The sequence below is a fragment of the Tachyglossus aculeatus genome, chromosome X4, assembly GCF_015852505.1.
Source record: "Tachyglossus aculeatus isolate mTacAcu1 chromosome X4, mTacAcu1.pri, whole genome shotgun sequence".
NCBI classification, from domain to species: domain Eukaryota; kingdom Metazoa; phylum Chordata; class Mammalia; order Monotremata; family Tachyglossidae; genus Tachyglossus; species Tachyglossus aculeatus.
This window is the reverse complement of record NC_052098.1, coordinates 48173231-48199481: the sequence shown is the minus strand read 5'-3', so window position 1 is coordinate 48199481 and position 26251 is coordinate 48173231. Positions and strand designations below refer to the sequence as shown.

Below are 26251 nucleotides of genomic sequence, written 5' to 3'. Positions count from 1 at the left end.
AATGAGTGATAGAACCCAGGCTAAATCCCTTTCTAGCCAGTAAAGCGGCTCACCCTTTTAGCAAATAGGCTGGCCGAATATTGAACAACTTGGCCCTACCCCTAATTTAAAGCAGATGCCCTATCTCGTGATTTCGCTGATTTTGTAGGGATCACGACATGGGTCACTCTTACCCTGCCACGTAAAAAAGGTCATTAAACCAAAGCACTGTGAGATGCCAACGTCTACCGTTCGCCAGAAAGGGAGGGCCAAATACAGCTAGGATCCCCTTGTTTAGCACCCAAGGGAGAACCCCGCCTCCTTCCTCCGCCACCGCCCACCGCCTCGAAAGGCCAGAACGTGCCGGACACCTCCTGCACGTTGCAGTCGGAGGGCGGAGTTTAGGGATTGAGGCGCCCGGAGCCGGGCTTCCTTTCCGTTGCTAGAGAGGGGCCGGGGAAGACCCCACGGCGCCCAGCTCGCGCCATTGGCCACGAACGCGCCAATCAGGAGCGCGGGCTTCTGCACCGGCCTCCGGCACGTGCGCCTGGGGGCGGGTTTCGCCCGAAGCGAAGATGGCGGCTGCCGAGGCGCCCGGTGGCTCCCGCTCGGATTCCGGATCGAGGGTCGGTAGCCTCCACCCACTTGTCCTCGCGTGGAAGAATCGGCCGCGACATCCGCCCAGTGCTCTTTGCAGCGCTTGTGGAAGCAGCTTCACCGTGGCCTCGGGTGAGGGGCTGGGCCGGCGGGCGGGGGAGCGGGGCGCAGGCTTTACTTCGTTCCGGCGGGCACGGCTGCCGCGGTGGGCTCGTCCCCGCTGAGAGGCCTCTCTTGGCGGCCGTGCCGGGGCGTCGCCGGGGACCCGACCCCCGTCCCTCTAGGCCTTCCCCCCACCGCCCCCCTCCCTCCGCGGTCGGACTGCTGGGGCGCTGGAGGCCTGCGTGTCCCCGGCTCTCCTTCCCGTCTTCCTGTCGTCAGCTCCCGGCCGAGCCGTTCCCCCTTCGCTTTCGTCGTCGTGCGTTTCACCGGTTCCCGCTTCGTCAGAGCGTCCCTCAGTGCCGAGCCCCTGCCTTCCCGGGGAGCCGCCAGGTTTAGGGATATCAAGTCGGGGTCCCCTTGATAGTCCCTCCGGATCCCAGGGTTTGCCGCTCTGCCACGGGGTGCCCCGCGAGAGGCCACAGATGCTCTCCTTTTTGGCACATCCAACGGCCACTGCTCCATGCTCATCCTCCTCGACCTCTCCGCCGCCGTCGAAACTGTCGACCACCCCCTTCTCCTGGAAACATTACCCAACCTCGGCTTCACTGACCCTGTCCTGCCCTAGTGGTTGTCCTCTGACCTCTCTGGCCACTCATTCTCGGTCTCTTTCGTGGGCTCCTCCTCTGCCTTCCACCCCTTAACTGTGGGGGACCCTCAAGGTTCAGTTCTGGGTCCCCTTTTATTCTCTATCTACACCCACTCCCTTGGAGAACTCATTCGCTCCCATGGCTTCAACTCCCACCTCCCTGCGGATGATTCTGCGCCAAATCCGCCCCTCCAGCCCTGACCTCTCTCCCTCTCTGCAGTCTTGCATTTCCTCCTGCCTTCAAGACGTCTCTACTTGGATGTCCTCCCGTCCCCTCAAGCTTAACGTGTCCCAAACTGAACTCCTTATCTTCCCACCCAAACCCTGTCCTTCCCCTGACTTTCCCCCCTCACAGTAGATGGCACCACCATCCTTCCCGTTTCACAAGTCCGTAGCCAAGAGCAACCGTACCCAAGGCCTCCAAGTCGACTTCCCAGATTAGCCCCCTCCCTTTCCTCTTCTCCGACTCCCTTCTGCATCGCCCCGACTCGCTCCCTTTGTTCTCCCCGCCCCCCAGCCCCGCCGCACTTATGTGCAGATCTGTAATTTATTTATTTGTATTGATGTCTGTCTCCCCCCGCCCTAGACTGTAACCTCGTTCTGTGCGGGGAATGTGTCTGTTTATTGTTGTATTGTACTTTGCCAAGCGCTTAGTACAGTGCTCTGCACACAGTAACCCCTCAATAAATGCGATTGAATGGGTGAATGAATGAATGAATGAACAAGCCTATAACCTAGACATTATTATCCTTGACTCCTTTCTCTCATTCAGCCCACATACCCAATCTGTCACTAAATCCTTTCAGTCAACCTGCACAAAATTGCTAAAATCCACTCTTTCCTCTCCATCCAAACTGCTACCACATGAATCCAAGCACTTATCCAATCCCACCTGGAATACTGCATCAGCCTCCTTGCTGACCTCCCAGCCTGCCGTCTCTTCCCCACTCCACTTCTCTTCAGTCTGCTTCTAGGATCATTTCTCTACAGAAACGTTCAGTCCATGTTTCCCTACCTCTCAAGAACCTACAGCGTTTGCCCATCCACCTCCGCATCAAACAGAAACACCCTACCATTGGCTTTAAAGCACTCAATCACCTTGCTCCCTCCTACCTCACCTCGCTGCTCTCCTGCTACAACCCAGCCCGCACATTTCACTCCTCAAATGCTACCCTGCTGACTGTACTGCGATCTCGTCTATCATGCCGTCGGCCTCTCGCCGACCTCGTGCCTCTGGCTTGAAACACCCTTACTCTTCATATCCGACGGACAATGACTTACCCCCACCCCCAAAAGCCTTATTGAAGATTAAAGTCACATCTCCTCCAAGAGGCCTTCCCTGACTAAGCCCTCTTTTCCTTTTCTTCCACTTCCTCCTGCGCCACCCTGTCTTGCTCCCGTTATTCCCCCACTCCCAGGCCCGCAGCATTTAGGTACCTACCCATAATTTATGCATTTATATTACTGTCTCTCTGCCCCTTTAGACTGTATGCTCACTGTGGGCAGAGAACATGTGTGTTACCGTGTTGTATTCTCCCAAGCACTTAGTACAGTGCTCTGCACACAGTAAGTGCTTAATACGTACAATTAATTAACCCTTCATCTCGCTCTCCTCTGCTGCCCACTCACACATAACCGGGAATGAATCCTTTATATGCCCTCGGGCTCTAGCGATCTTGACTGTATTGCGACAAGTCAAAGCAAGATCGTGTTTAATTGACCATACCCCTTGGAGTCTCCCCGAATTTCCAATGGACAGAGGGGTGAGGGAGGCTCGGTGAGGCCGGAACCCCATGTTCAGGTCCCGGAAGCGAGAAGGTGGAGTGTACATGTTGGGATCGTATTCTCGGTACTGTGTGTTGTGTATGTGCACTTACGAACCCAGAGGTCTAAAGGCCCCTTTGGCCTGGAGAGAGCTGGCACGAGGAAGTTTGCAGGAGAGGCCCACTAGAGAGCTGGTGAGAGTCACAGCTCTGGGGAGTCCCACTGTGGGCCACTATCCACCTCCCCCCCTGTCCTTCAGGTAATGACAATTAAGATTTCACAGACTCCGTCCTCTCCTGGTTTTCCTCTTATCTCTCCGGTCGTTCATTCTCAGTCTCTTTTGCAGGCTCCTCCTCCTCCTCTCTTCCCCTTACTATGGGGGTTCCCCAAGGTTCAGTGCTTGGTCCCCTTCTGTTCTCGATCTACACTCATTCCCTTGGTGACCTCATTCGTTCCCACGGCTTCAACTATCATCTCTACGCTGATGACACCCAGATCTACATCTCTGCCCCTGCTCTCTCCCCCTCTTTCCAGGCTCGCATCTCCTCCTGCCTTCAGGACATCTCCATCTGGATGTCTGCGCGCCACCTAAAACTCAACATGTCCAAGACGGAACTCCTTGTCTTCCCTCCCAAACCCTGCCCTCTCCCTGAATTTCCCATCTCTGTTGACGGCACTACCATCCTTCCCGTCTCACAAGCCCGCAACCTTGGTGTCATCCTCGACTCCGCTCTCTCATTCACCCCTCACCTCCAAGCCGTCACCAAAACCTGCCGGTCTCAGCTCCGCACCATTGCCAAGATCCGCCCTATCCTCTCCATCCAAACCACTACCCTGCTCGTTCAAGCTCTCATCCTATCCCGCCTGGACTAGTGCATCAGCCTTCTCTCTGATCTCCCATCCTCGTGTCTCTCCCCACTTCAATCCATACTTCATGCTGCTGCCCGGATTGTCTTTGTCCAGAAACGCTCTGGGCATGTTACTCCCCTCCTCAAAAATCTCCAGTAGCTACCAATCAATCTGCGCATCAGGCAGAAACTCCTCACCCTGGGCCTCAAGGCTCTCCATCACCATCACGGCCCCCTCCTACCTCACCTCCCTTCTCTCTTTCTACAGCCCAGCCCTCACCCTCCGCTCCTCCGCCGCTAATCTCCTCACCGTGCCTCGTTCTCGCCTGTCCCGCCATCGACCCCCAGCCCACGTCATCCCCCGGGCCTGGAATGCCCTCCCTCTGCCCATCCGCCAAGCTAGCTCTCTTCTTCCCTTCACAGGCCCTACTGAGAGCTCACCTCCCCCGGGGGGCCTTCCCAGACTGAGCCCCTTCCTTCCTCTCCCCCTCGTCCCCCCTCCATCCCCCCCGTCTTACCTCCTTCCCTTCCCCACAGCCCCTGTATATATGTATATATGTTTGTACATATTTATTACTCTATTTATTTATTTATTTATTTATTTATTTATTTATTTTACTTGTACATATCTATTCTATTTGTTTTATTTTGTTAGTATATTTGGTTTTGTTCTCTGTCTCCCCCTTCTAGACTGTGAGCCCACTGTTGGGTAGGGACTGTCTCTATATGTTGCCAACTTGTACTTCCGAAGGGCTTAGTACAGTGCTCTGCGCACAGTAAGCGCTCAATAAATACGATTGATTGATTGAATTAAGAAGAAGAAGAAAATAATGGTACTTGTTAAGTGCTTACTATGTGCCAAGCACTGTTAGGTTGTTAATTAGGTTGTCACACATGGGACTCACAGTCTTTATCCCCATTTTACAGATGAGGTAACTGAGGCACAGAGAAGTTAAGTGATTTGCCCAAAGCCACACAGCTGACAAGTGGCGAATCCGGGATTAGACCCCACGATCTCTGACTCCCAAGCCCGTAGTCTTTCCAGTGAGCCACGCTGCTTCTCAGGTGTTTCCTTCCCCCATCTCCTAGCTCCCCATCTCCATTGTGACTGAACTAATGGGGCTTCACAGATTTTTAAAGTAACAGTAATGCTGGATAGATGGATGTAGATAATAGTCATCGTAGATATAATGATACCGATGATGATGATAATTGTGGTATTTGTTAAGTGCATATCATGATGCCCAGCACAGTACCAGGTGCTGGGGTAGATACAAAATCATTAGATCAGGCCCAGTCTCTGCGTACCGGGGGCACACAGCCTAAGGGAGTCGGACAACAGGTTACAGATCCCTAGGTTACCTCCCTAGGTTACAGATGGGTAAACTGAGAAACAGAGAAGGTAGGTGATATGACCAAGCTCACACAGCTGGCAGGTGGCGGTGCCACGTTGAGAGCCCAGGTTCCCTAACTCCCAGTCCCGTGCTGTCTCTTCTCGGCCTTGCTTTGTGTTTGAAGAAGATGTTGCCCATTAAAAAGGCACTTCTGACGGCACCCACGGATGCACTCTTCCATTGGGTGCCTCCTCTAGGTTCTAAGGTCCTTCAGGGCAGGGACTATGTCTAGGAACTATTGTACCATACTCTCCCAACTGCTTAGGATAATACCCTGCTTAGAGTAATCCATCAGTGGTATTTGCTGAACATTTTCTGTGTGCACAGCACTCTACTAAGTGCTTGGGAGAGGAAAATACAACAGTCTAGAGGGGGAGACAGACATTAGTATATATCCCTCTAGACTGTAAGCTTGTTCTGGACAGAAAACATATCTTACCATCTCTCCCAAGTGCTTAGTACAGTTATCCCCACACAGTAAGCGTTGGTCCCCGTGGTTTCGGGGGCAACTCTCGGGTTCTTACCCTCTCCGGGTCTTCGGACGTCTCCGGACGCGGCCCGCGCGTTCACACCAGGAAGAGTCAGCCAGAGGTCCAAAGCTTGGTTGCCCTTTATTTGCTATCAGCGGTTACATGGTTGAAAGAGAGAGAGCGAGAGCGAGAGAGATAGAGAGAGCGAGAGAGAGCCCCCCCTTGTCTTGTTCGTCTCTTATACCTTCCGTTGCCCGGGGGCGGGGTTTTCTCAGGGAATGGCATATCGAGGCTTTGCCCCGTCGCACATTCACTCGCCGCCCTCCAGCCACTAGCCTAGCAACAGCTCTGTCCACTCAGGAAGCGTTTGCTCTGGCTCGCCCCCAGCCACCCGTTGCCAAGCGTCGCTGGCTGTGGATGTGGCCTTGGGTTGCCTCCGAGCCTTGCAGGTGCAAGCTTGTTTTACTTGCCCTGGTCTCTTTATCTCCTGTTGTTGAGTCTGTTTGGCTTTGAGCCGTTGGCTGCGATTTGTGTGCACATACTGCCTGTTCCCTGTTTGTTCCTTGCTCAGCGCCTTCCCCCGCTCCCTACGAGTAAGCACTCAATAAATACCATCAACTGATAGATTGATAAATATTTTATGACTATGTACATAACGTCTGTGGGGCTGAGGGTGGTGATAATAGCGAATGCCCAAAAAGCACATATCCAAGTGCATAGACGATGCAGAGGGAAGAGGGAGCTGGGTAAAGGAGGACTTCTTGGAGGAGATGTGACCATAATACCATAATAAGTCTTTGAAGGTGGGGAGAGTAGTGGTGTGTGTGTGTGTGTGTGTGTGTGTGTGTGTGTGTGTGTTAGCGGGGTGGAGGGGTTTACAAGCCAGATGGAGGACGTGGGTTGGTGGCGATATTTGCAAGTTTGGGACACACTGAGCAAGATGGCGCTAGAGGAGTGAAGTGCGCATGCTAGGCTGAGATCAGTTAGGTAAGGCAGGAGGGGGCAAGCTGACTGAGTACTTAAGCTGATGCTAAGGCGTTTCTTTTTGAGGTGGATGGGCAACGACTGGAGGTTCTTGAGGAGTGGGGAAGCATAGATTGCGTGGTTTCGTAGAAAAATGATCTGGGCAGCAGAGTGAAGTAAGGACTGGAGTGGGGAGAGACAGGAGGCAGGGGTGGTTAGCAAGGCGGCAGGTGCAGTGGTCAAGGTGGGCTAGGATAAATGCTTGAATCAGTGTAGCAGCAGTAAGCGCTTAATAAATAAAATAATAGTAGTATTAATAATTGTGGTATTTGTTAAGCGATTACTATGTGCCAGGAACTGTATTAAGTGTTGGGATAGAGCCTAGGTGGAGCTGGGATTGGAGCCTAGGTCCTCTGACTCCCAGGCCCGTGCTCTCTCCACAAGGTCATGCTGCTTCTCATTCAACAGAATGAGTGATACTTTTATAATATTAAATGCTTCCTAGAAGCTCAAAGAAGCACAGATAGCTTTCAATCTGGCCTCTTCCCCGCTTAATAATAATAACTGTGGTATTTTTTAAGTGTGGGGTAGGTATAAGTTTATCAGGTTGGACACAGTCCATGTCCCACATAGGGCTCATAGTTTTAATCCCTATTTCCCAGATGAGGGAACTGAGGCCCAGAGAAGTTAAGTGACTTGCCCAAGGTCACGTAGCACACAGGTGGTGGAGCTGGGATTAGAACCCAGGTCCTTCTGACTCCCAAGCCCACTAGGCCACGTGGCTTCTCCCTGATATACCACTGATCAATTGATTGACTGACGACATAGTTCAGCACCTTTTCTGTCCCCTTGCCTTTCAGGGAGAGCGTCACATGCCCAGGTAGGGTTGCTCAGGTCCCGAGGGGGCTGTCCAGCCACACTCCCACGTCCCTGTTGACAAGAGACCAGAGTGAATCTGTGTCTCTTTTAAGGGACTTGCCTTTAGCAAAAGTGCATTGGCGAACTGAAAGCTACTTCTATGAGGATTCCATCTTCTGGGAAGTTTTGGATACTTAGAAGAGCAATCAACTGATGTCTTTGGCTTGGAGTCTCGGTTCCCTCATCGGTAAAATGGGAATCAAGACTGTGCTGACTCTCTGTCAAACCACTGAGGCAGAAAGCCAGGATAACCCTGTCAGACACATTCCCTGTCCCACATGGGGCTCACAGCCTTAATCCTCATTTTACAGATGAGGGAACTGAGGCCCAGAGAAGCGACTTGTCCAAGGTCACACAGCAGAGAAATGGTGGAGCTGAGATTGGAGCCTAGATCCTCTGACTCCCAGGCCCATGCTCTTTCCACAAGGCCATGCTGCTTCTCATTCAACAGAATGAGCGAAGGCTTTAAAATATTAAATGCTTCCACGGAGCTCAAAGAGGCACAGATAGTTTTGAATCTGCCCTTTTTCCACCTTAATCATGATAACTATAGTATTTTTTTAAGTGTGGGGTAGATATAAGATAATCAAGTCCCACTTGGGGCTCACCGTCTAAAGTAGGAGGGAGAACCGGTATTGAATCTCCATTTTGCTGCTGCTTCTTTCGTCAATTTTATATATATATAATATGTATTCATTCATTCATTCATTCAATCGTATTTATTGAGCGCTTACTGTGTGCAGAGCACTGAACTAAGCGTTTGGGAAGTACAAGTTGGCAACATATAGAGATGGTCCCTACCCAACATTGGGCTCACAGTCTAGAAGGGGGAGACAGAGAACAAAACAAAACATATTAACAAAATAAATATGTACAAATAAAATAAATGAATAGAGTAATAAATATGTATAAACATATATACATATATACAGGTGCTGTGGGGAGGGGAAGGAGGTAAGGCGGGGGATGCGGAGGGGGAGGAGGGGGAGCGGAAGGAGGGGGCTCAGCCTGGGAAGGCCTCCTGGAGGAGCTGAGCTCTCAGTAGGGCTTTGAAGGGAGGAAGACAGCTAGCTTGGCGGGTGGGCGGAGGGAGGGCATTCCAGGCCAGGGGGATGACGGGTGCCGGGGATCGATGGCGTGACAGGCGAGAACGACGCACGGTTTAATTATCCAAACCTGAAAAGAAAACAATTCAGGGAAAGGTGGTTTTAAGTGAACAAATGTGAGGTTAAATCGACGATTTTTTTTTCCTCCTAATTTGAGGCCTTGAATGCTTTTTAATCTCAAACCAAACTAATGATATTACTTTCTTTCTAGAAAATGACGTGCAATGTCTTTTATTGTATTTTTAAGTGTTGATAAAATATTTTAAATGAGGGCAAAGCAATTGTAGGAGAACAGTGTAAATTTTCAATTTAAAAAAATCAAAACAAAACCCAAAACAAAACAAAATATCGTTTTAACTGATTTTTGTCAGCAGGTCCCCGAGTTGAACTTCACTGTGGGGATCCCCTTCAAGAAAAGCCTAAAGATTCCGGAATAGTACTATGTCCTGATTGTGAGGTAAGTCTCTTTTATTAGTAGCACATCTGTTTATTGGCCCTTTTACAGAGATCAATCAATCAATCAATCAATCGTATTTATAGAGCGCTTACTGTGTGCAGAGCACTGTACTAAGCGCTTGGGAAGCACAAGTAGGCAACATATAGAGACAGTCCCTACCCAACAGTGGGCTCACAGTCCAGAAGGGGAAGACAGAGAACAAAACCAAACATACTAACAAAATAAAACAAATGGAATAGATATGTAGAAGTCAAATAAATAGAGTAATAAATATGTACAAACATATATACATATATATACGTGCTGTGGGGAAGGGAAGGAGGTAAGATGGGGGGATGGAGGGGGGACGAGGGGGAGAGGAAGGAAGGGGCTCAGTCTGGGAAGGCCCCCTGGGGGAGGTGAGTTCTCAGTAGGGCCTTGAGGGGAGGAAGAGAGCTAGCTTGGCGGATGGGCAGAGGGAGGGCATTCCAGGCCCGGGGGATGACGTGGGCCGGGGGTCGATGGCGGGACAGGCGAGAACGAGGCACGGTGAGGAGATTAGCGGCAGAGGAGCGGAGGGTGCGGGGTGGGCTGTAGAAAGAGAGAAGGGAGGTGAGGTAGGAGGGGGCGAGGTGATGGAGAGCCTTGAAGCCCAGGGTGAGGAGTTTCTGCCTGACGCGAAGATTGATTGGTAGCCACTGGAGATTTTTGAGGAGGGGAGTAACATGCCCAGAGCGTTTCTGGACAAAGACAATCCGGGCAGCAGCATGAAGTATGGATTGAAGTGGGGAGAGACATGAGGATGGGAGATCAGTGAGAAGGCTGATGCAGTAGTCCAGACGGGATAGGATGAGAGCTTGAATGAGCAGGGTAGTGGTATGGATGGAGAGGAAAGGGCGGATCTTGGCAATGTTGCGGAGCTGAGACCGGCAGGTTTTGGTGACGGCTTGGATGTGAGGGGTGAATGAGAGAGCGGAGTCGAGGATGACACCAAGGTTGCGGGCTTGTGAGACGGGAAGGATGGTATTGCCGTCAGCAGAGATGGGAAAGTCAGGGAGAGGGCAGTGTTTGGGAGGGAATACAAGGAGTTCAGTCTTGGACATGCTGAGTTTTAGGTTGCGGGCAGACATCCAGATGGAGATGTTCTGAAGCCAGGAGGAGATACGAGCCTGGAGAGAGGGGGAGAGAGCAGGGGCAGAGATGTAGATCTGGGTGTCATCAGCGTAGAGATGATAGTTGAAGCCGTGGGAGCGAATGAGGTCACCAAGGTAGTGCGTGTAGATCGAGAACAGAAGGGGAACAAGCACTGAACCTTGGGGAACCCCCACAGTAAGGGGAAGGGAGGAGGAGGAGGAGCCTGCAAAAGAGACTGAGAATGAACGACCGGAGAGATAAGAGGAGAACCGGGAGAGGACGGAGTCTGTGAAGCCAAGGTCGGATAGCGTGTTGAGGAGAAGGGGGTGGTCCACAGTGTCGAAGGCAGCTGAGAGGTCGACGAGGATTAGGATGGAGTATGAGCCGTTGGATTTGGCAAGAAGGAGGGCATTGGTGACCTTTGAGAGGGCAGTTTCCGTGGAATGTAGGGGACGGAAGCCAGACTGGAGGGGGTCGAGGAGAGAGGTGGTGTTGAGGAATTCGAGGCAGCTCGTGTAGACAACTCGTTCAAGGAGTTTGGAAAGGAATGGCAGGAGGGATATTGGGCGATAACTAGAAGTTGAGGTGGTGTCAAGAGAGGGTTTTTTTAGGATGGGAGAGACATGGGCATGTTTGAAGGCAGAGGAGAAGGAACCAGTGGAGAGTGAGTGGTTGAAGCTGTAAGTTAAGGAGGGGAGAAGGGATGGAGTGAGAGATTTAATGAGATGAGAGGGAATGGGGTCAGAAGCACAGGTGGTCGGAGTAGCACTTGAGAGGAGGGAGGAGAGCTCCTCTGAGGATACTGCTGGGAAGGATGGGAGAGTAACAGAGAGTGTTGAGAGCCGGGGGGTTGGAGAAGCGGGGGAAGTGACTTTGGGGAGGTCGGACCTGATGGATTTAATTTTGTTAATGGATTAGGAGGCCAGATCGTTGGGGGTGAGGGAAGGAAGAGGGGGAGGAACCGGGGGCCTGAGAAGGGAGTTGAATGTACGGAAGAGCTGGTGGGGGTGTTGGGGATGGGTGTCAATGAGGGAAGAGAAATAGTTTTGTCTGGCAGAGGAGAGGGCTGAGTTAAGGCAGGAGAGGATAAACTTGAAGTGAACGAGGTTGGCATGGTGTTTAGACTTTGGCCAGCAGCGTTCTGCAGCTCGAGCATAAGAGAAAAGGAGACGGACAGTGGCAGTGATCCAGGGCTGTGGGTTAGTGGTACGAGAGCGGCGAAGGGAAAGGGGAGCGAGTGAGTCTAGCTGAGTAGAAAGGGTAGAGTTGAGAGCAGTAATCTGATCATCAAGACTTGGTAGAGAGGAGAGGGCGGCGATGTGGGGTGTGAGGCACTCAGAAAGATGGATAGGGTCAAGAGAGCAGAGATCTCTGTGAGGGAGTAATATGGATTTACAGGGGAAAGGAGTGTGAGTGAGGAGGCAGGTGAGAAGATTATGATCTGGGAGAGGGATTTTAGAGTTGGTGAGGGATCATATCACATCATATCAGATCATATTATCTACTTCTAGAGACGTCCTACTCTGAGCAGGGGTGCCCTCTCCTCACACTCTGTAGCTTTCCCTCAGTTTCCAACTCCCAACCCGACGGTGTCTTCCCAGTAGCAGGCACACAACTGCCATTTAGAGGTTAGGAAAAGGTTAAAGACAGAGTCTTTCCTAGGGCCCTGTCGCACTCTGTCGTACAAATTCACAAACAAATCCACACAACCTACATCGCAACATCTTCCATTTCCCTGCCGTTACTGGCTGTCCTCCAGATTGCACAAAACTTCTCAACTCACTGTTTCTGTTCTTTCTTTTCTTCTTTCGTGTACACATTCAAACAAATCCACACAACCCATATCGCAACATCTTCCATTTCCCTGCTGTGGCTGGTTGTCCTCCAGATTGCACAAAACTGCTCAACCTATTGTTTCAGTTCCATCTTTCCTTCTACTCTTCTGTGCGGCCATGGGATTTTTGTGTCTTTTCCTTCCTTTATTTATGCCTCCAACATCATTCCCCCCCCGCCCCCCCACCGACTCTCTTTCCAGTTGACTGTGTATTTTGTGGACATAGACGTTCCCTCTAGACTGTTAACTCGTCGTGGGCAGGCAAAGTATTTACCAACTCTATTGTAGTGTACTCTCTCAAGTTCTTAGCACAGTGCTCTTCACACTGTAAGCATTCAATAAATACTACTGATTGATTGGTTAATAAAAGGAACGTCCAAACCCATAACCGCTGTTTTCTTCAAAAATGTTTGCTGGCCTCTTCTTGTTTCTAGGTAACTTGAAATACAGTAATCAATCAGTGGTATTTATTGGGCACCTACTGTATGCAGAGTGCCATGATGTGCTCTTGGGAAACATAGTTGGCAGACACAATCCTTGCCCACCAGGAATTTACAGGCTACTGGGGGAGACAGACATTTAAGAAAATACAGGGGAAGTAGTAGAGTATCAGGATAGATAGGTGCTGTGGAGTGAGTATCAAAGTGCTTAAGGGGCCCGCATTCAAATGCAGAGGGAGGGGCAGGGAAGGGAAATGAGGGCTTATTCACTCCATCCATCTCATACCATCAGCCCTAGATCACTTCCACGGTACAATTCCACCATTCTGGTGCAAGAGCTGTGGATAGTTGCTGGTGAAAATCCAGATACCAGCCGTCTATATCCTGTTTAGTACTAGGATTGGGGACCGCCTGGTAATACTAGGTGCTGTGGGCCTCAGCGCTAGGAATAGTGCTTTGCACATAGTAAGCGCGTAACAAATACTATAATTATTGTTATTATTATCATAATTATCTTAAATTGGTCTTCACCTGCTTCAATTCTGCCCTCACCTCAGGCAGGCAACAATCCATCTCCATCCCTATTGACTCCTATGACCATTGCCCAGGCCAGCTGTTTCAGGCTTTTAACTCCCTCAAACCACCTGTCTCTCTGCCCCCCAACTTCTTGCCCCAGTGGCCTTGCCACATACTTGGTCAATAAAACTGAAAACATTAGGTGTGATTTCCCTGATATCTCTCCTGCTCCTCTCCCATCCTTTCCACCTCCTGCCTCCTCTTCAACTTTTCCATCATGCCTAGCAAACTCTCAAGAGATCTCAGCCTCCTTATCATCATCAGTGATATTTATTGAGCGCTTTCTCTGTGCAGAACACTGTACTAAATGCCTGGGAGAGTTGCAATATAACAGGGTTGATAGACACATTCTGTGCCTACCGTGAGCTTAGAGTATAGAGGGGGGAGACAGACATTAATATGAAAAAAGCATTTATAATATGTATTATTTAGGGTTATGTACAAAAGGCAGTGAGGTTGAGGGTGGGACAAGTATCAAATGCCCAAAGGCCACAGATCTAAGTGCATGGATGACGTAGAAGGGAGAGGGAGCCAGGGATAAGGTAGCTTAATTGAGGAAGTCCTCTCGGAGGATATGTGACCTTAATAAAGCTTTGAAGGTGGGAGAGTGGTGGCCTGGTATGTGTGGAGGGTGGGGGATAGACGCAATCAGGGCACGGTGAGTAAGCAGGTAGTATAGCAGCGAAGTGTGTGGGCCGGGCTGTAATAGAAAGGAGCATGACATAGTGGCTAGAGCACGGGCCTGGGAGCCAGAAAGTCATGGGTTCTAATCTCTGCTCTACCATGTGTGTGCTGTGTGACCTTGGGCAAGTCACTTCACTTCTCGGTGCCTCATTTACCTGGTCTGTAAAATAAGGATTGAGACTGTGAGCCCCTTGCGGAACAGGGACTAGGTCCAACCCTATTTACCTGTATCCTCTCCAGCACTTAGGACAGTGCCTGGCACAGAGTAAGCGCTTAACCATGACCGTAGGTGTTATTATTATCATTGGTATTATTATTAGGAGATTAGTAAGGTAAAGTAGCAGGGGACGAGCTGATTGAGTGCTGTAAAATCAGTGGTAAGGAGTTTCTGTTTGATGTGGAGAGGGATGGGAGGTCAATTGTTGGAGGTTCTTGAGGAGTGGGGAGACATGGACTACAGTCCTCTCATATTCTACCACCCTCCACCTGCACCTCTGACCCCATCCCTTCCAACCATATCAAAACAGTTGCCCCTTCCCTTCCTTCCTCCCTGATGGCCATCTTCAACTGTTCACTTCATAATGGCTCCTTCCATACTGCTTTCAAACACACCCATGTATTTCCTATCCTAAAAAATCCTTCCCTTGACCCCACCACACTCTCCAGTTATCACCCAATCTCCCTCTTACCATTCCTCTCCAAAGTCCTTGAGCAAGTTGTCAGCACTCGTTGCCTCCATTTGCTCACTTCCGACTCTTTCGTCGGCCCCCTGCAGTGTGGCTCCTGTCCACTTCACTGCCTAGAAACGGTCCCTTTTAAAGTCATGAATGGCTCCTTCCTGCCCAATCCAGTGGTCTTTAGTCCATCTTAATCCTCCTTAACCTCTCCACTGCTTTTGACATTGGACCATCCCCTTCTCCTGGAAACTCATTTTAACTTTTTTCTTCACCGACACTGTCCTCTCTTTGTTCTCCTCTTATCTCTTTGGTCGCTTCTTCTCTGGCTCCTCATCTGCCTCCCTAGCCTCTAACTCTGGGAGTCCAAAGCTGAGTTTTGGCTTTCACCCACTCCCTTAGAGCGCTCATTCACCCTGTGTCTCACAGGCCCTTAACCTTCAGCTCATCTCTCTCTATTAACCCACACGGTCAATCTGTCATGAAATCCTGTAGGTTCTACCTTGACAATTTGTATGGAATATCTGCTTTCCTCTCCATCGAAAACTACTCCTACAAGGCTTTAAACACTTGTATCTCACCTTTACTGCTGCATTAGCCTCCTCAGTGACCTTCCTGACTCCTGTCTCTCCCCTTTCCAGTCCCTATTTCCCTCAACTGCCTGGATAATGTTTCTGAAAAATTGCATCTATCTATTTATTTATTTATTTATTTATGCATTTATTTGGTGCTTGCCACGTGCCAAGGCCCTGTACTAAGCAGGGCTTAGACAGAACCCAAGCCTGGGAGTCAATAGGTCATGGGTTCCATTCCTGGCTCTGCTACTTGTCTGCTGTGTGACACTGAGCAAGTCACTCCACTTCTCTGTGCCTCAGTTATCTGTAAAATGGGGATTGAGATTGAGACATCCGTGTGGGACAGGGACTGTGTCCAACGTGATTTGCTTGTATCCACCCCAGTGCTTAATACAGTGCCTGGCATATAGTAAGGTCTTAGCAAATATGATGATTATGATTATTATTAATAATTATAACGATATGTAATTGTTATGGATGTTATAGTCAATAATAGTAATAATTGTGGTATTTAAGCACTGATTTTGTGTCAAACACTGTACTAAGTGCTGGGGTAGATACAACGTATTCAGCTCCCTCATGAGGGTCACAGTTTCAGTAACAGGGAGAACAGGTATCGAATCCCCATTTTGCCATTGAGAGAACTTAGTTCTGGATCAGTTCAGTGACTTGCCCCAGGTCCCACTGCAGGCAAGTGGCAGGCAGAGCCAGGATCAGAAAAAGCCCAGTTCCTCTGACTTCCAGGCCCCAGCTCTTTCCACTAGGCCATGTTGAGTCTCAGCATGACCTACTCAAAGTTACACAGCAGGCCAGGGGCAGAGCCAGAACTAGAACCCAGGTATCACTCATTCATTTACTCAGTCATATTTGTTGAGCAATTACTGTGTGTACAGCACTGTACCAAGTGCTTGGGAAAATACAATACAACAATGAACAGTGACATTCCCTGCTCACAACAAGCTTACAGCCGATAGAGGGGGGAACAGACATCAATACAAATAAATAAAATTACAGATATGTGCATAAGTTCTGTGGAGCTGGCAGGAGGGAAGTACAAAAGGAGCAAGACAGAAGGGAGTGAGAGATGGGGAAAAGTGGCGCTTAGTCTGAGAAAGCCTCTTGGAGGAGATGTGCCTTCAATTGGGCTTTGAAGGGTGAGAGTAATTGTCTGTCAGATTTGAGGAGGGAGGGCTTTCCAGGCCGTCGTGCAGGCAGGACATGGGCTAGGGGTCGGTGTGAGACAGGTGAAGGTGAGGCGTAATGAGAACGTTAGCACTAGAGGAGCGAAGTATTTGGGCTGGGTTGTAGAAGGAGAGAAGCGAGATGAGGTAGGAAGGGGCAAGGTGTTGGGGTGATTTAAAGCCAATGGTGAGGAGTTTTGTTTGATACGGAGGTGGACGGACAACCACTGGAGATTTTTAAGGAGCGGGGGGGTTCAGCATGCCCTGAACGTTTTAGTAGAAAAACGATTCCGGCTGCAAAGTGAAATATGGACTGGAGTGGGGAGAGTCAGGAGGTTGGGGATCAGCAAGGAGGCTGATGCAGTAATCCAGGCGTGATAGAATAAGTGATTTCTGACTCCCAGTCAGGCCCTTCCTCTTTCCAGTCGGCCACATTGATTGCGCTTCCAAGAGAGGGTGTGTGGTATGTACTGCTGGCTTGCTTTAGGTTACTTTCGGTCTCTTATGTTACTAAGATTTCATATAGCAACATTCTAATGTTCTGAAAAATAGTAATGTCATTCTCCGTTCTGGACCTCAATGTTATTTCACCCCCAGTTCCCCAACAGTGGAACAGTCTTTGTTCTAGTCAATTAGTGTGGCAGACTAATTTTCAACTGGACTGACTGTAAAAAGGTCTTATCACTTAGTTGACATTCTTTGATCTATGTCTTCCCATTGACTCTACTAGAAAACGGGCTGGGGAGGTAACAGAGAGGGAGGGTTCTCAGGGAAGCATTGACAGTGCCTTATCTCCCTCTAGCCAGCCCGCCTGACCTTGGGCCCCCACCTTTGCAGCCAGGGGTGAGAACCGACTAACAGAGTGTGTGGGGTGGGGATGGATAAACAGCTGGCCCACTCTTTTTCCCTCTTTCTCTTGCTACTGATGCTGTTCCCTACCGCGCAGTCCACCCTGCCTCGCCACCTCTGGAACAGCAGCAGCCCCAATGGTCCTGCTGTGAGTACCAGCACCTGCTGCTGCCACCAAACCCTCCTCATCCTCTTTGTCTTCCTCCTGCTCCTGACTTCCTCACTGGGCTTAGCTGTGTTAACAATGCTTGCTCCCTCCCCATGGACACACTAGATTTGATAAAGGAGGAGAGGGGTGGACAGGAAAGGATCTGGGTGGGAAACAACCCCAGTGGAGCATGTGAGGTTTGGTAGGGAGTGGAGATGGAAAAATGGAGAGAAAATCATCGCTGTTGGGGAGCATCCTGCTGGGATCAAGATGTCACCCTGCCCCTACTCTTTCCACTCCCCTTCCCATGTGCCATATCTTCGTCCTCCACGAATAAAATTCTAATGGTATTTGTTAAGCGCTTACTATGTGCGAAGCACTGTTCTAAGCACTGGGCACTGGAAGCCTTCATCCTCCGGCAAAGAGAGTTGGCCCTGTTTAGTCTGGAGTAAAGCGAGCTCGGTGACGTCAAACATTCATGGAAATTGTCTAAGGAAATAATTATGTATTCCCCACAGAAGAATGATCATTTTAGGGGCATATGGCTCAAGCATAAGAAAAAACATTGTCATGATTCTAAGAGGTGTTTTGTTTGTTTGTTGTTTTTTAATGGTATTTGTTAAGCACTTTACTATATACAGGCACTGTTATAAGCACCGGGGCAGATACAAGCTAATGAGCTTGGACGCAGTCCATGTCCCACATGAGGTATTAGACACACACACACATTCAGGTACAAAGGTAGGTTTAGGTTTCCTCTCTAAATAGAATAGGCAGCTAACAATGACAGACCGGCATGGACCAGCAGTTTCTTCAGATTTGCTGGTTCGAATGAGTTCAACTTGTCCTTTGTATTCCAGAAGAATCCAAGCTGTAGTATTTGATAATATGTGCGGGCGGGACATCGACATCTTTTCCACACCATGCATACTGAGATTTTTGTGTCTTATCTGTAAATTCTGCTAATACAGCCTATGGCCGCCTGATATCCCATATTAAAAAGAAAATAACACAATTTCAACACACACCTCAAATCCCCAACATTTCATTCCTCTTTTGGAATTAATTAAAAGTCGTTGGAATGAAGCCCCAAAGAAGCCAGTTCATATTACTTGATAGCCTAGTTATAGTTGTTCCACAGCTCCGATTTCCATTAATCAGTCAATTAATAATATTTGTCTAGTACCTACTGTATGCAGATCACTGTACTCAGCGCTTGGGAGTGTACAGTAGAGTTTGTAGACATGATCCCTTCCCTTATGGAGCTTACAGTCTAGCCGGGGAGACAGCCATGGAGGTTGAAGAAGGAATTTGAATGTCAGAAATAGGTGGCATGGACTGTGACCATGGGAGTAAATATGAGGAAAAATAGTATGCCTGAGCAGAGGAGAGGGCAGTGTAACAAGGGTGGGTTTGTGGTTAGTGAGGCCACCTGATGCTTTGATATGCACCAAAAGCATCCACGGGGGAGCACCTAAGTGGAATAAGCAGGCCCTTGAAGCGATCCAGGCCTGAGGTTTGGTGGCACAAAAATGAGGAACAGGGTGCCAGGGACTTACTTTCCCCATCGATCATTTATTTCAGTGTCTATGCCCATCACTAGATTGTGATCTCTTTGAGGGCAAGGAGCATGTCTACCCATTCTATTGTACTCTCCCAAGTGCTCAGTACCGAGTAGTATTCAATAGCATTGGTGAATTATTTTTTTTTCTCAGTCTTCCTTCTGTTACATAACCACCTGCCAGGGAATTCTGTAGCATTTCTTTCCAGACCTAATGACCTACCCAGTTTTCTGAAATTCCAGATTCTCCAACTTCTGAAGTCAGGATTTGAGACTGAGCTGTCACAAACGGAACCTGTGAAGCTGAGGGATCTATTCAGGTAAGTCGCAGTGGTATGAGAAGATGCAAGTTAGCAGATGTAAAAAACAGTGGGTGGTACCTAGTCATTCTGTCTCCCCCTCCTCTACCTTCTCATAATTCCTCCTTCCCCTTTTCTCTCTCCTCCTCTGCCCACCATCCTCCTCTCCATCTCTCCTTCTCCCTTCCACCTCCTCCTCTGCTTCCCCCCTTACCCCTTTCCGCTTCTCTTCCCCTTCTCCCTGCCCCCTGTCCTGTCTTTTCCCTTTTCCCCTCCTCCCTCTCTCCCTCTTCCCTGGTCCCCTTTCCCATCTCGCTTCGCTCCAGCACAGGAGAGTAAGAGTTCCTCTGAAGGACATCTTCCCTTTCCATTGCTTAGCCACTGATTATGTTTCTGATTAGCTTTCAGTCACGGCTGCCCTGGATTCAACCTGAAAAGAATACAGCTACTGGGTATCGTCCACCTATATTACCAGAAGAATCGACAGAGGTTAATGTTGTAGTTTGCCACATAAACAATCCTGATGATTTCTACCTTCAGTTGGTAAGCCCAGATCATAAAAATGTTGTGCTATCTCAACAATTCTTGTGTGGAATTAATTTAGTAGTCTAACTGTATAGAAGGAATGCCCTTCACAACATCTGTCCACGTTTACCTTCATGGGTCTTGGTAAATTGTGGAGAATTTGAGCAGTTGTGCCCTACCTGATTATCTTGTATCTACCCCAGTGCTTAGTATAGTGCCTGGCAGATATTAAAGGGCTTAACAAATTCCTTAAATAAAATAAACAAACAAACTGACACCTCCCATCAGGAACAAGGGATGAACCTTCTCTAGTGGCTTACATAGCACCACTCATGTTCTCTTGCCCTTGCTGGTCATGTTCTCAGTAGAGCAAGGACTGCAACAAACACATAGGTGGGTAGTGGGGCAGTACTCTGCAGATTGTGTGTGTGTGTGTGTGTGTGTGTGTGTGTTCTAGTCATCGTACAGTCTGCAATCTCATATATCCTGCAATCCCACCCTCCAACTACAGCCTCCTAACCAGCTTCCCCTCCTCCAGCCCCTCCTTGCAAAACAGTCCTCTCCCGCAACAGATCTCTGATCCCTTGACTCCTGCCACTTATCCCCGTCCCTCATACCACACTTGGCCTGCCTCAACAATCCCCTCCCTTCTCTTGATGTACAAACCCCGTTCTCAATTCTTGCTCTCCTCACTGAATTCAACTTCCTCATATCCGCCCCCGTCCCTCCATTGATTTTGCACCACCAACCCCTAGCCATGGATCATCTCCATAGTTACACCTCTTCGACTCCAGCACTCATACATTGAAACGCCATTGGTGGAAATCTAGGCACCAGGCCTGCTTTGGCCATCTCAAATTCACCCTTACCTGCAGGAACTCTTCCACTGGCTCAGTAACGCCACTTCTCCTCCCTAATTGACTAACTCCCGTGCCCATTGCCCTCACCAATTATTCCAGGCAGTCAGCTCCTTCCTGAAACCCCAAATACCCCAGTCTCCCCCCTCCCCTCCCCTCCCGAAACCTGCCCCTCCTGATGTCGGCAACTATTTCATTGATCGGTTTGAAACCCATCACACATGATCTTCCCCATATCCCCACCTCCTCTTCTCATCTCCCTCTTGCCTTTTCCTTGTTCCACCCCATCCCCATCCCTCAGCCTTCTTAACCATTTCCCAATAGGAGGTCTTCCCCTTGCTTTCAAAATCTATCTCCTCTCCTCCTTGTGCCTTCAACCACTTCCCTTCACACTCTCTCAAAACGCTTATGCTCACTCTTCTTCACTCCCTGACTTCCATCTTCAACTGCTCACTCTGATAGGTCCGTCCTCTTTGCCATCATACACACCCATGCCCTCTCCATCTTTCAGAAACACCTGCTCTGGACCTCGCTACAATGTCCAGCTATCACTTCATCTATCCTCTACCATTCCTCTCCAAACTTCTGCCAACTCTATGCAGAGGACACCCAGGTCTACCTTGCCAACCCTAACTTTTCTCCTTCCTGCAGCTTCGCATCTCCACCTGCTTCCAGGACATACCTCCCTGAATGTCCCGCCGAGGTTCTACAAAGGATCTGCACTTTAATCGACAGTGATCCTATTATTTGGAGAAGCCTTTAAAGATCACCAGCCATGAGGCAGGCGTAGTGAGCCAAATCAGCACTTTCCCAAGTTCTTTAAATGTCACTTTTGCCTGTTCTAGCACAGAGGGCTTGGGGCAGGGCAAGCAGGATCTGAACCTTCCTTCTAACTCCCTGCATGTCTACCCCGGTTCTTGTACTCCCCACTGTATTAGGAGCCACCTTCCCCCACACATCCAGACTGCAAGGTTCTCACTATGCAAATTTTGAAAACCAAAGCTGGATCTTGTTTTCTTCAGGGATTCTAGGACATTTTAAATTATGGAACAGAAAATTCCCAATGAATATTGCGTCCACTTCTGCCGCAGCTGTGTCATCTCCCCGGGAGTGAGCTTTGTTCTTGCCTAGCCATTGTTTCCAGACCATACTGCTAAGGTCTCACTATGCACATTTGAAAACAAAAAACCCCATCTGGCAATGCTTTGAACCAGTGAAATACAATCAAAGAAGGTCATCCCAGGAGGTATAATTTCCTGCTGTGGGTTGTACTTTAGCAAGTGCAGACTTCTCATGTAACCCCTGCTGGCACCTTAAGCTCAACCCATCCCAAATTGAACTCCTTGTCTTTGGTGATGATGGTATTTGCTAAGCGCTTACTATGTGCCGAGGACGGTTCTAAGTGCTGGGGTAGATACAAGGTGATCAGGTTGTCCCACGTGGGGCTCACAGTCGTCTTCATACCCATTTTACAGATGAGGTCACTGAGGCCCAGAGAAGTCAAGTGACTTCCCCAAGTCACACAGCTGATCAGTGGCGGAACCAGAAGTAGAACCCATGACCTCTGATTCCCAAGTCCGGGCTCTTTCCACTGAGCCACGCTGCTTCCCAATTCCTGTCCTCCACCTAACTATCCCATCCCCATTGATAGCACCATCACCACCTTCCCTGTTTCTCAATCCAATAACTTTGGCATTACCCTTGATTCCTCCTTCTCTTTCAGCCCTCATAGTTAGCCTACGATTCTCCTTCCACAATGTTTCCAGGATTTTCCCCTTCCTCTCCATCCAAATGGCCACACCACTTGTCCAGGCAATTGTTCTAGTCCTATTCAACTACCGTGTCAACCTTGTCCCAGGCCTCCCTGCCTCCAGTTTTATTTTAGTGCGCATTTTCGTTTTTTTAAAGTTTTTCCAAACATTCTGTCATGTCTCTCCCTACTTCTGAAAATGTCCAGTATGATACATTAATTTTCCCAACGTGAGTGGAAACTCCTGAGCACTGTCTCAATCAGCTCTCTCTCATCTACTTTTTCTCGCTTTATTCCTACGTCTCTCCCTTTGCACATATCTCAGTCTACTCAGACCAACATGCTCACTGCGCTTACATGCTCCTTTCTCCCACTGCTCACCTGTTTCTCACTGCTTCCCTCCTGCAAGTGGGATTGCCCTCCCACTTCACATTCGGCAGACCAGTACAATCTCCAATTTCAAAGCCCTTTGGAAATTATATCTCTTCCAGCAGGCCTTCCCAGATTAATACCTCATCTCTCCAAACTGCATCCCCACTCCACCCCAGCTGACACTTCAGCACTTCCCTGTCTCTCAAGCACTTCGGTACTTGATGCAGTCCTCCAGTTGCATCGATATAAAAAAACAGATCTCCAGATTTCCAGAGCAGTGCTCTTCCCTCGTTAGTCCTCTCCTTGGACAAGAATAGGATTTATTGGTAAAGGGACTGGTGGTTGAAGATAGTGTAGTTGTAATGGGTGGGGCTGTATGATTTGAACAAAAATGTCCCTTCTCAATTATATATCACTTCCATAACACACATGTGATTTCTTTCTCTCCTTAGTGTTTTCCATCTAAGGATTAAGCTTGGAATTTCTACCACCCAAAGTTATGAAAATGCATTTCCAATTATTTAAAAAATGAGCACTCAGAGTCAGACTTCCAAAGTTTTTTTCTCCAGGTTTTGATTAGGAAACCTAGTTGTCCTCTTTAGTAGTCAAATAGTGGTAGTTATTGAGTAGCTACTGAGTGCAGTGTATTAGGAAGAATGCAACTGAGAAAGTGGCCTTGCCCTTAAGGAGTTTATATTCAAACTCTGGGTACTGACAGACAAAAGCCATTCAAAAAATGCTATACCTGTTAACGGTTATAGCATAAAAAGTCACACAAGGCGAGTCAATTAGGGTAAATCTAATTGTGTGAATAACAGCATAATAATAGTTATTATAATGATAGCATCTGTTAAGCACTTACTATGTCCCAAGCACTGTTCTAAGCGCTGGGGGAAATACAAGGCTATCAGGTTGTCCAGGTATGGCTCACAGTCTTAATCCCCATTTTACAGATGAGGTAACTGAGGCACAGAGAAGTAAAGTGACTTGCCCAAAGTCACACAGCTGACAAGTGGCAGAGTCAGGATTAGAACCCACAGCCTCTGACCCCCAAGCTTGGACCTTTCCCCTAAGCCAAGCTGCTGCTCTAAAACATGCATAGTTTTCATAAGTAGTATGTACTGAGTGCCTAGGCTGTGCAGAGCACGGTACTAAATGCTTGTGAGTTAGAATCAATTAATCAATCAGTGGTACTTATTGAGCATTTACTATGTACTAAGTACTTGGGAGATTACCATACAGTGGAATTACTGTACATGTTCCCTTCTTATAACAAGCTTACATTCTTGAGGGGGACACAGACATTAAGGTAAATAATTCATATATATGTACAATTCAAAGATATGGAAATACATTCTGTGGGGTTGGGGGTGGGGCAGATATCAAATAGCCAAGGTCGCAGAACCAAGTGCATAGACGACACCAAAGGGAGAGCGAGCCATGGAAAAGAGGGCTTAAAAGGGGAAGGCCTCTTGGAGGAGATGTGACTGTAATAAAGCTTTGAAGATGGAGAGAATTGTGGTCTGGCACTTATGGAAGGGGAGGGTGTTCCAAGGCTAGAGGGAGGTCGTGGGAAAGGGTTTAAGCTGAGATAGATGATATAGGAGCCCAGTGAGGAAGCTGGCACTGGAGAAGTGGAGTGTGCAGACTGGGCTATAGTAGGAAATCAGTGAGATGAGGTAGGATGAGGAGAGCTGATTGAATGCTTTAAAGCCTATGATAAGGAGTTTTTGTTTGATGTGCTGGTGGATGGACAGGCCTTGAAGGTTCTTGAGGAGTGGGGAGACAAGAACTGAAAGCTTTTAATTCATGCAGCAGAGCGAAGTATGGACTGGAGAGCGGAGAGACAGGAGGCCATGAGGTCAGCAAGGAAGCAGATGGAGTAGTCAAGATGGGATAGGATAAGTGCTTAGATCAGTGTGGTGGAAGTTTGGATGGAGAGGAAAGGATGGATTTTAGCAACGTTATGAAGGTAGAACTGCCAGGGTTTGGAGACAGATTGGATATGTGGATGGAATGAGGAAACTAAGTCAAAGACAGCACCAAGGTTATGGGCTTGTGACATAGGATGGTGGTATCGTTTACAGTGATGGGAAAGATGGGAAAGACATGGTTTGGGTGGGAAGACATGGAGCTCAGTTTTGGTCATGTTTCGTTTGAGGGGTTGGTGGGGCATCCAGGTAGAAATGTCCCGAAGGCAGGAGGAAATGTGAGATTACAAGGAAGGAGAGAGGTCAGGGTTGGAGATGTAGATTTGCATATCATCTGCAAAGAGGAGGTAGGTGAAGCCATGGGAGTGAATGAGTTCTCCAAGGGAGTGGTTGTAGATGGAGAATGGACGAGGACCCAGAATGAGGGACACCCAAAGTTATGGGATAGGAGGAAGAAGAGGAGCTGGCAAAAGAGACTGAAAACGTGCAGCCAGAGAGATAGGAGCAGAACCAGGAGAGGATGATGTCGGTAAAGCCGAGGTTGGCTAGTGTTTCCAGAAGAAGGGCGTGGTCAACAGTGTCGAAGGCAGCTGAAAGGTCGAGGAGGATTAGGGTAGACTAGAGGCCTTTGGATTTGGCAAGAAAGTGATCAGTTGTGAGATTTGAGAGAGCAGTTTCTGTGGGGTGAAGGGGATGGAAGGCCAGATTGGAGGGGGTCAAAGAGAGAATTGGAGGAATAGAATTTTATACAATGGGTGTAGACAGCTCGCTCGAGAAGTTTGGAAAGTAATGGTTGGAGGGAGATAGCGTGATAACTGGATGGAGCCGTGGGTTTGTGTTTTTTTAGGATAGGGGATACATGGACATGCTCGAAAGCAGTGGCGAAGTGGGGAAGCCATTGGAGAGCAGTTGAAGATGACACTCAGGGATGACAGAAGGAGGGAGGGCAGTTGGTTTGATAAGGTGAGAAGGGATGGGGTCAGATGCATAGGTGGAGGGGGTAGATTTTGAGAGAAGGCAGGAGATCTCTTGAGATACTGATGGGAGAGTTGTAGAAGGGCCAGGAGGAGGGAGGGACTGGAGAGGTGTTGGGGAGATTTTAGGGAGGTGAAGCCCGATGGTTTTAAACTTTCTCAATAAAGTAGGTGACCAGATGATTGGGGGCAAGAGATGAGGGCTTGAGGGGAGAGTTAAACATCTGGAACAGCTGGCTAGGTCAGTGGGCATGTGTATCAATAAGGGTGGAGAAATAATTTTGCCAGGCAGAGTTAAAGCATGCAAGGATGCACTTGAGGTGGACGACGTCGGCCTGATATCCCGCTTGATATCTAGATTTCCGCCAGCCGAGATCTCTGGCTCATGCACAGGGAAGAAGGGAGGGGGCAAGTGTTTTAAAAAGACATGAAGGGATGGGGTCAGAAGCACAGGTGGAGGGGGTAAATTTTGATAGAAGGCGAGCGATCTCATCTTGAGTTCTACAAGGCAGTGTTGTGGGATTAGGGAGGAGCAGGGGGGGAATTTTAGGGAGATCACACCAGATGGTTTCAATTTTGTTGATGAAGTATGTGGCCAGATCGTTAGGAGAAAGAGATGGTGGGAGCGGGAGAACAGGAGGTTTGAGGTGGGAGTTAAATGTCC

At 48.8% G+C, this 26251-nt stretch overlaps 1 protein-coding gene across 1 annotated transcript in view; it reads left to right on the top strand.

The window, feature by feature from the left end:
- The first annotated feature begins 554 nt into the window (after positions 1 to 554).
- The window catches only part of LOC119948143 (RING finger protein 17-like), a 37940-nt gene continuing 12243 nt past the window's right edge, over positions 555 to 26251 (top strand). Inside the window, exons 1-4 of the mRNA XM_038770058.1 lie at positions 555 to 708; positions 9159 to 9244; positions 19123 to 19199; positions 19580 to 19721. Coding sequence (XP_038625986.1) covers positions 555 to 708; positions 9159 to 9244; positions 19123 to 19199; positions 19580 to 19721 — 459 coding nt within the window. The remainder of the gene's footprint in view (positions 709 to 9158; positions 9245 to 19122; positions 19200 to 19579; positions 19722 to 26251) is intronic.